Source organism: Ostrea edulis, chromosome 6, assembly GCF_947568905.1.
Source record: "Ostrea edulis chromosome 6, xbOstEdul1.1, whole genome shotgun sequence".
Lineage (NCBI taxonomy): Eukaryota > Metazoa > Mollusca > Bivalvia > Ostreida > Ostreidae > Ostrea > Ostrea edulis.
In genome coordinates this window covers 71881069-71891822 of record NC_079169.1, presented here as the reverse complement: position 1 = coordinate 71891822, position 10754 = coordinate 71881069, and the positions used below count along the sequence as shown (strand labels likewise).

The 10754-nt window shown below is 36.1% G+C and overlaps 1 protein-coding gene across 3 annotated transcripts in view; it reads left to right on the top strand.

The window, feature by feature from the left end:
- Positions 1 to 10754, top strand: part of LOC125645763 (tRNA (guanine-N(7)-)-methyltransferase non-catalytic subunit wdr4-like) — a 66957-nt gene that overhangs the window by 430 nt on the left and 55773 nt on the right. For all 3 annotated transcript variants that reach the window (XM_048871583.2, XM_048871582.2, XM_048871581.2), the window contains exon 2: positions 6912 to 6995. In XM_048871583.2, the coding sequence (XP_048727540.2) occupies positions 6912 to 6995 (84 nt within the window). The remainder of the gene's footprint in view (positions 1 to 6911; positions 6996 to 10754) is intronic.

Here is a 10754-nt window from a genome sequence, read left to right as displayed (position 1 = left end):
TGATTTATTCATATAGCTTTAACAAGCTATTTTAGAAAAGAGTTTAAAATAGCAAGCATTCTCATAATGATAGTTTAGATTCAGATTTGTTCAAGCTATGACTTCTGCATCCAGGCCAGGGCCCATTGTGGAACCAAAATATGAATTGGAAGTTTTACATAGGAAATGTGGTAATTAAAAAAAAAATCTTCTCAAGAATCACATGGGTACAGTTTGTCAAATGACCATGCATGCATCCTTATGTAATATAGATTTAATTTTGTTCAAACCATGACCCATGGCTCAGCACTGGACAATACATGTATCAACACTTTGCGAACGTTACGTCCCTTGTCCGCCATCTCCCAGATAAAAATCGTATTTCCCTATGTTGGCCTTTGTAATTTTCCTATCAGTAGCTTTGACAACTATTATTTTTCCATCAATTGGAGTCAACTACAATAATGCCCCAGATTGGGGCAACCCATTAACTTGTATGAAAACTTGGTAATTGGCTAAAATTCAAAGTAATAACATCTTACATTTGGTAAGGTAAAGAAGGAAAACTTGGTTTTTCACCAATTGACCTTTGGCTGACCCCGCAAAGGGACGTAACTCGCGGCGAAGTGTTGATATGTGTATTATGTAGGGGTTTACAGGCATATAGGAATTCATGTATATAGGGAAATTAATAGATCTTTTAAGAACTGCAAGGTTCTAAAAAAAAATTTTAATTAATTTTAATTTTTTTTTTTACAAAGGGCAGTCTTGCTGGGCCATAACTTTCACACTGAGGCTTAGAACTAATCTTGACTGAGATTCAGCTCGGCTGAATATTTGGACTGACGCCTTCACCAAATCTTGGAGCAGTCCTTCATAATTCATGTCTTGAAATTTACTTTCAGCTTCAGCTGGTTCTAGCAATTCATGTGCACTAAGGTGACACCGCTGTTCGCTTCAAATGTTAAACTAACTCTCTATCACTATTGATTGTGCATTGCTTACTGTTTAGGTATGAAAATCCCAAAATGAAAATAGCTCACTAAATTTTCCGTTCAAATGATGACTTCCATGGCACAATATTTTGTCTCCTGAAATTGAAGATAAAATATTGCACAATGGAAGTCATCATTTGAACGGAAAACTTAGTGATCATAGTTTATTTTATGGAATTTACATATTTAGATGGTAAGTAATGCAACATTAATATAGTTATACAGATTTATTTTAATAGTCAAGTATCTTATTTGAAGTGAACAGCAGTGTCACCTAAGTGCACATTAATTGCTAGAACCGGGTGAAGCTGAAAGTAAATTTCCAGACATGAATTATGAAAGACTGCTCCAAGATTCCATGAAGGCATCAGTCCAAGTATTCGGCCAAGCCGAATTTCAGCCAAGATTAGCTTAGGACTATCAAACTTGGAAAGTTGATGCATTTTGGGGGTGGAGTTTTGTCACAAACCAAAAATAGGTGAATGTGACCTCCTTCTGGAAATTTGTGGTTATACATAACATGGTCAAATTAGGTCTTGATCATATCTTTCACAATGTGAGGCCTAGGACTATATTATCAGATTATATCTTTCACACTGTGAAGCCTTGGTCAGTTGGTGCATCTTGGAGGTCGAAGGTGCATAATCAAAAGAAAAGGGTCACTGTGATATCTTTCTGGAATTTTATGGTATAAATACATATGCAAATTGTGTCAGGATCATATCTTTCATGCTGTGAGGCCTAGGACTATCAAACCTGGTCAGTTGATGCATCTTGGGGTGGGGGAGGTGTGTCATGACTCAAATATAGGTCACTGAGGCTCTCTCTCTCTTTCTCTCTAAATTTGTCTTCCAGAACTGTGTTTCGACATATAACATGTAACTCAGTAAATACTTCATTTCGATCTTGAGTATCAACCTTGTGTTTCTAAATCATACTATTATTGAATCTTTTCATGTATTTCTGTCTTTTAAAACAGCAATTCAAGCACAACTCGTCTAACTTCGTTTTGGCCTTGAATTTTCACATCATTATTGTATTGTTGCAGATTCTTGCACATAATTTTTGTATTCCTAAACAGTGATTCATCCAAATCTAATTTAGTGGTAAATTTAAGTCAAATACAATGTATGACTTATCTTATCAGGCTCACAGTGGGTTTGACCGGTTGGCAGGGGATACTCGCACCTCCTAGGCACCAGATCCCACCTTTGGTGCGTCCAGGGGCCTGAGTTCGGCTGACCCTTTATTTATATTTTTATTAGTAAAATGTTTTTGTTTGTACTGTGGGAGGGACCTTGGACTTCACATGCTGTGAGACCTAGAACAATCAAACTTGGTCAGTTGATGCATCTTGGTGTGGAAGGTGTTTCATGAATGAAAAATAGGTCACTGTGACCTAATTATACCCCCCGCAACAAGTTGTGGGGGGGGTATACTGGAATCGGGTTGTCCGTCTGTCTGTCCGTCCGTCCGTCTGTAGACGCAATGGTTTCCGGGCTCTAAAGCATTATCCTTTCCACCTACCGTCACCATATCATATATATGGACTACCCATGAGATGAAGATGTTCCCTATCGATTTTGGGGTCAAAAGGTCAAAGGTCAAGCACACTGGACATTGAAGTAGCAATATGGTTTCCGGGCTCTAAAGCATTATCTTTTCCACCTACAGTCACCATATCATACATATGGACTACCCATGAGATGAAGATGTTCCCTATCGATTTTGGGGTCAAAAGGTCAAAGGTCAAGCACAACTGGACATTGAAGTAGCAATATGGTTTCCGGGCTCTAAAACGTTATCCTTTCCACCTACAGTCACCATATCAAAGATATGGACTACCCATGGGATGAAGATGTTCCCTATCGATTTTGGGGTCAAAGGTCAAGCACACTGGACATTGAGGTAGCAATATGGTTTATGGGCTCTAAAGTGTTATCCTTTCCACCTACAGTCACCATATCATATATATGGACTACCCATGGGATGAAGATGTTCCCTATCGATTTTGGGGTCAAAAGGTCAAAGGTCACGTGCACTGGACATTGAAGTAGCAATATGGTTTCCGGCTCTAAAGCGTTATCCTTTCCACCTACAGTCACCATATCATACATATGGACTACCCATGGGATGAAGATGTTCCCTATCGATTTGGGGGTCAAAAGGTCAAAGGTCATGCGCACTGGACATCGAAGTAGCAATATGGTTCGGTTTGTCATGCCATTTGTTTTTTACACTCAGAAAAGAGGTAGTTTATACCTATTACCAACACCCTTTGGGAGATTGGGGTAAGCGGGGGGTATTCTTAGTGAGCATTGCTCACAGTACCTCTTGTTTTGAAATGTTATGGCAGTACATATACAAATAGTGACTGGATCATACATTCACACTTTGAGGCCTAGAATTATCAAACTTGGTCAGTTGATGCATCTTGGGGTTAAAGTGTGTCACAACCCAAAAATAGGTCATTGTGGCCTTATTATACCCCCTGCAAATGAATATTGGATTCAACGTGTCTGTCTGTAGATATGATTTTGTCTGTGCATGTTGTAAGGAACTAGTGCATGGATTTTTATGCCCCCCTTCAAAGAAGAGGGGCATATTGCTTTGCGCCTGTTGATTGGTCTGTCGCTCGGTAGACAACATGTTGTCCGCTCAATATCTTGAGAATCATTCACTTGATCATATTGATATTTCATATGCGTGGGTTGGTTATGAGTAGAAGAGGTCCCCTACAGTTTTTCAGGTCAAAAGGTGAAGGGTCAATCTACTCTGGACATAAGAAGACATATTGTCCGCTCAATATCTTGGTAACCCTCTGCTTAACAGACATCAAACTGTACACTAGTACATCCTAAGGAGTAGATGACCCCTATTGATTTTGAGGTCACATGGTTAAAGGTCAAGGGTCAAATTGGGCATAGGAATATATTGACTACTCAATGTCTAGAGAAACCTTTGCTTGACAGACATCAAACTTGGTACACTGGTACATCTTCAGGAGAAGATGACCCCTATTGATTATAAGGTCACATGGTCAAAGGTCAGGGGTCAAACTGGACATAGGAATATACTGCCCATTCAATATCTTGAGAACCCTTTGCTTGACAGACATCACACTTGGTACACTGGTACATGTTCAGGAGACAATGACCCCTATTGATTTTGAGGTGTGACATCACATGGTCAAAGGTCAAGGATTAAACTGGACACAATGATATATTCAGTAATATATTGTTTTCTATATTTTAAGAATTGATAGCTTGATCGACACCAAATTTGGTACACTGGTACAACATAAGGAGAAGATGACCCCTATTGATTTTTAGGTCATATGGTCAATCTATTCTCGACATAGGAAGATACTGTCTGCTCAATATTTTGAATTGGTGATATTACTATCAATTAAATGATGCATGTGTATAACCCTTTTAAATTTTGCACCATGGGGGCATATATGTTTTACAAACATCTCTTGTTCTGAAATTTTGTACATTCATTACTCATGATCATATGAAGATGTGCACCTGGTATTTTCATTTTATTAGACAATTGTTCTTCACTTGATAGGCCTTTTTTGCTTATGGACTTAGTAATTTTTTAAACTAAAAAGAATATGTCTTAAAATTTCATGAAAAGATTTGATTTAATTGTTGTAAATACATTACTCTTAGACTGAAGTTTTGCATTTCTTATTTTAAATTAGAATATTTAAAGTTTGAGAAAGTTATGCTAATTTCTATTTTGTTTAAAAGGGAGGGGGGTCTCTTTGTATGGAGAATATTTCAAAAACAAATTAAAAGGTACTCCAGCAATTTTTAAACCATGTACCAAATTAAGAGAAATGATAATCGCCAAAAATCCTATTTATTGGTATAGTGTTTATATCGAGCGAAATATTTGATGGATACATTGCTTTTTTTAAAGCAACATTTTCAATAAAAAAAGATAATATACTAGATGACCATTTGATTAGACAACTTCTGGTTTGATCTGAGGAAATCTGTTTTTATCCATTATGTTGTGTGCCCTTCGGGGGTATTAGTCCTGAAAGGACAGTTCTAGTTTTGAAATTGCAAGCATGCACATATCGTTTCAGACAGGCATATTATGTACCCTAGCAGTGCATTCTATTCAAATTTATTACAAGCATCCTCATTTAGTGTAGCTCAAAGAGTGTTCACAAGGGATCACAAGAAGGGGGTTTACATAGGACAGTGCACTGACACAGGTGAGGGATGCGGCCCAGCCTCTCGTTTAGAATATTACAATCGAAACAGATGGTACATCAATTTTATGAAAATAAATGAACAGTTTTGTATATTATAAAACTAGGTTTAATGATTTGTAAATGTGATCCATCTGTGATACCATATTTAAAGAGGTATACTAGTTAACCAGGTCCAGTAAAATTAGGGTTTGGGCTTGTAAAATTATTACTCGTACAAGACTGTTGGGTCTGCACTTTTTATCAATTATGTCATGGAATTTCTATTAGAATTATATTACCATATATTGAAATGTAGTGAATCAGCAGTAACATTTTTCTTTCACACTTGAATGAATTTTGACTAAAACACTATTGTGATATTGCTCTTAAATTCTCTCTTCAAAGCAACACTGAGAAAAACTAATACTATGTGTTGATTTGGGTCAATGAATTTCTATTTGGCCGAGTAAACAGTCCAAATACAGAGGCCCAAATGGCCAATGCTGAATTTCTTTCCCGTTAAGACTTATGGTTGAGACATCTGTATATGTTTTCCAAAACAGGACCACAGTGTATCCTGGGTTGATGTCTTCAAGGTGTTAAGACATTTGAGGAGGGGTGAATGTTGAGGTCAGAACCGTCAGATGGCTTCGATCGCTGGTGGTCAGATAGCTCAGTTGGAAGAGCACCTGACTAGAGATTCAAGGGACTTGGGTTCAAATCCCGGTCTGGTCCATTTCATTTTTAGTCGAAGGATCGAGTGAGCTTTTCTGATCAAAACTTTCCATTGTCCAGGTTTGGTGTTGTTGTAAACTTTTCACATTTTCATCTTCTTTTCCAGAACCACTGGGCCAATTTCAACCAAACTTGGCACAAAGCATCCTAGGGTAAAGGGGATACAAGTTTGTTCAAATGAAGGGCCCCTTCAAAGGGGAGATAATCACAAAAATGCAAAAATAGGGTGTGTTAATTAAAAAATCTTCTCAAGAACCACTGGGACAGAAAAGCTGAAATTTACATGCAAGCTTCCTGACATAGTGGAGATTAAACTTTGTTAAAATCATGAACCCTGGGGGTATGTTACGGCCACAATAGGGGATCAAAGTTATACCTGCAAATTTATAAAGCAAATCTTTAGAAGTCTGCTTCTCAAGAACCACTGGGCCAGGAGAGTGGAGATCTTCCTGATAGCTTCCTGATGTAGAGTAGATTTAATTTGTTCAGATCATGGCCCCTGGTTGGGGCCACAATAGAGGATCAAAGTTTACAAGCAGATATGTTTTTACATTTTGGAGTGATAAATATTTCAGTATGGTTGCAAGACAATATATTTCTTCAGAAAAGTTTCTCTAGTGGTCCTACTCGGCAAGGGTTGTTATTTTTTTTAGTATAAGTATATGATTTTCAAAATGAGTATTTGCTAAAGTTGTTTAATTTCAATACTTTTTGGGGGGGGGGGGGGGGGGGGGTAACAGGGTTTTCAGAAAAATGACATAATAAAGATGTTGCTTGTTTTGTTTTTTGACTTTTGAAAGAGTCATATTGAGATTTATTTTTTATTAATTTCATATTGGTTTTTTTCTTCAGTTGGCTGCTCTCAATATATGTACCCCAACAGTTATATTGCAAGACTTTGTGACATCAGTATATGGATATTTCTTTAAATTGCATTGTGCTATGGTCCTGAAAAAGTAGTTTTTTTTCCATTGTTTAATGTTTTGTAGAGATGGTATTGTAGACAGACAAAACATCAATATTGAGGAGAAAAGAGGACTACTGGTGGAGGAACACAAGCAGGAGGGCAATGGGTAAGGTTGAAGTCAAACAATGATTTCACTTTATTTCACAAATTGAACCCACAGTCCATTGTGCTACTGAAAATTGGCGCATATCAGTTTGGCCTTACCAGTACCTCAAAATTGACATATACTAATCAGTTTGGCCTTACCAGTACTTCAAAATTGACATATACTAATCAGTTTGGCCTTACCAGTACTTCAAAATTGACATATACTAATCAGTACTCTAAAGTAGCAAAAAATAACTTGATGTGCATTTGTATTAAGACAAAGTTTTGTCTAGGTATCTGAGTATAAATAACATAGGGAATTTTTTTTCCAGTAAATAGCATCCTTTCCATATCTTTTGCCTCGTCTGAGTTGATCAGATGGTGCTGGGATAAACTGCAGTAAAAGTTTTGCAATTCTTAGTTTTTCCTGCTCTATCTGAGTGATTTCCTGACAAAAAAGTACAGCAGAATTTTAATTTGATAAAGATTGGTGTATAATTTTTAGTTGACCTGAGTCACTCGGACGACCTAGTGCTGTGGTCTGCATCTGTTATCATGTTGTTTGTTGTGCATTACCAGTTGATCTTTTTTAACTTCTTTTGGATATCTACCCTACCAATTCTTTTCAAGTTTGGAATGAAGTATCTTGGTGACAAGGGAGGCATAAATTGTAAATCTAAGGCCTTAGGGTTGGGGCAAAAATAGCCTAAAATAGACAAACTTTTCAAAAGTCTTCTCTATAACTGAACATATGTAAGAAAAACTAATTGCATAGCATACAGAGCTGGAAGGCCTCTACCAAGATTGTAAGTTTCATGATCCCTGGGGTAGAGGTTCTTACTCAAGGGAGGGGTCAAACATGGCATATTTATTGTGTTTATGTGTAAAATATCTGCTTTAAGGAGGTGTGCTACACCAGAAAAAATTTATATGGATGAAAAGTGGAGGATGTGTGCAACAATACTTTGAAATTAAAAACTTTCAATTCACTTTATTTATTCAAAAAGTGTAGTTTAGTAGAAAGCAATCTGAAAATAAATTTAATTGAACCACTGCTGGACTCGAACCTGCGATTACAGTTCAGCAGTTCATGTGTTTGGTTACTGAGCTACCCAGCTAGGCAATGGTATTTGAAATGAATGGTAAAAATATTGCTGATGTTTATATTTTCATCCATGTTTTAAAAGGAAGTCAGCCATTATGACGATGTAGAGTACCTCCTTAATGTTACTGGTAATTGTTAAATGTAGCCCTTTGCAAAATTTGTAAATTTCATGATCCCATAGTGATTAAATGTATGTGTTAACAATTGAACATTTTTCAAAAAATTTGGAACTACATGGGTGATATAAATTTTGATTTTCTGAACTTTTGTATGCCTGGTCCTTAGGTGTGGGGCAAAAAGTGCCATGAATTGACCAATTATAAAATATCTTCTTCTCTACAACCCCATATCTGTTTGAAAAACTAAATGTATGGTCATGCAGAGCATGAAGGCCTCTACCAGAATTTGAAATTTCATGGTTTCTGGGGTAGAGGTTCTGACTCCAGTGTGGGGCTATATTTTGGCATATAATGTTTGTGTAAAACATTTAAATAACATCTTTTTTACTGCTATTGATTGGTTGGTTGTATATTGTTTAACGTCCTGCTCAAGAATCTTTCACTCATATGGAGACATCACCATTGCAGGTGAAGGGCTGCAAAATTTTACGGGGCCTTAGTTTTTGTGGTCTCATCCAAAAGACCACCCCATTTAGTCGCCTCTTACAACAAGCAATGGGTACTGAGGACCTATTTTAACCCGGATCCCCACGGGAGGCAGCTTTTGACACTAAATTGAAACTAAATGGATATTTAGAAGGAGGAGGTAGCCCTTTACCAAAAATGATCCCAGGGATAGGGGTTTGGTACCAGGGTGGGGCCAAAATGGTCATAGGGATTAAATGTCTGTATCATTTGAAAGATTTCTTCCTTGATTTTGCAGATACTATATAAAAAATAAATGCATTTTAAGAAAAACCAGTTAGAGATGTACCAAATCTGTGAATTTTACAACCCAAGGGCTCTGACACTGGGACGGGTCCAAAATAGTCATATTATATAAATATTGCATGTAGTTGAGGGTAACATTGAAAATTTTCACCCCGAGAAAACCACTGTCAACTGAGGCGTAGCCGAGGTTGACAATGGTTTCTCGAGAGGTGAAAATTTCAATGTTACCCTCAACTACCTGCAATATTTGTTTTATTATACTGAATGTTATGTAAACTGGAAAGCAGAAAAACTTACGTCTGTTGACATTTGATCAATCACTGTCATGCGATATTTCGTATTTCGATACGGGTACTCGCGTTTATTACAAACGCTCAAACGACATCGTCTAGCAATCTACGGCGAACCGTACGCGCATAAATTTGACGCATGTGATAATTTTTTATAATATCACCCGTTGTCAAGTACTGTTACCCGTTGCTAGATACTATCACCTTGGGGCGCGTGGTTTTTTTTTGGTTCTCAGAGGGTAACAATATGTTTTTTCAAATGCTTCTCGACCAATCAGGTTCGAGTATTTTACATGAAAGTATAATAAAGTGTTAATATTACATGTAGTGTTAATATTACATATAGTGTTAATATTACATATAGTGTTAATATTTCATATAGTGTTAATATTACATATAGTGTTAATATGTGTTAATATTACATATAGTGTTAATATGTGTTAATATTACATATAGTGTTAATATTACATATAGTGTTAATATTACATATAGTGTTGATATTACATATAGTGCTAATTTTACATATAGTGTTAATATTACATATAGTGTTAATATTACATATAGTGTTAATATGTGTTAATATTACATATAGTGTTAATATTACATATAGTGTTAATATGTGTTAATATTACATATAGTGTTAATATTACATATAGTGCTAATATTACATATAGTGTTAATATTACATGTAGTGTATCACATAAAGTCTTCCATCAGTATGGGCACTTTTGGGGGCAATTTGTGTTTTAAGAACATATCTTGTTTTATACTTAGAATTTAGTTTATAGATATGTAGAACAGGAAAATTATTATAGATTTTGTAAGCCCTTGGGGCTAGTGATACTTTTAACTAATACTCAGGTGACCAATGAGGCCCAGGGACTCTTGTTAAAAATGGATAAAGCTAATAACTACTGATTTTTTTACTGCAGTTTAATTTTTACCTTTTTCACGGTCAGCCGAAAACTTTGAAATTGTCACGGCAGTGAATATAACCTAGCCATGATATTATCTATGTAGAATGGACAGAAAAACTGAAGTTAAAGTTGTGAAAATAGCCAGGAGCAAATTCAAAGCTGACTGATACATGTGTTACAAACAGAATCATTTAACTGTAGAGGGTATGCCCTTATAGTTTGGTTCTATTTCTTCCTATGTTTGAGTATGTTAGCTTTAAGAATCTTAAATAAAGTTAACTTCATCATTTTCAGTTTTCAGTACAAAGAATTTGGTGTTTAAAAAATGTATTTAGGTCATAGTTTTGCTAGTATTTTATATATAATCTGGAAATTGATGTGGCTGTATACCAAAGAGTAGCAGGGCATAAATTTATTCAAGAATTTAGATTGTGGTGTTTGTAATTGTTGCCAGTTCTGCACTTTATGTGATTTATGATTACACACACTAACAAGGGATTACTACAAAACACATTTTTATGCAATTGATATAGACATAACATAAATCAGTTTAGAATTGTGGGTAAATAATAGGCC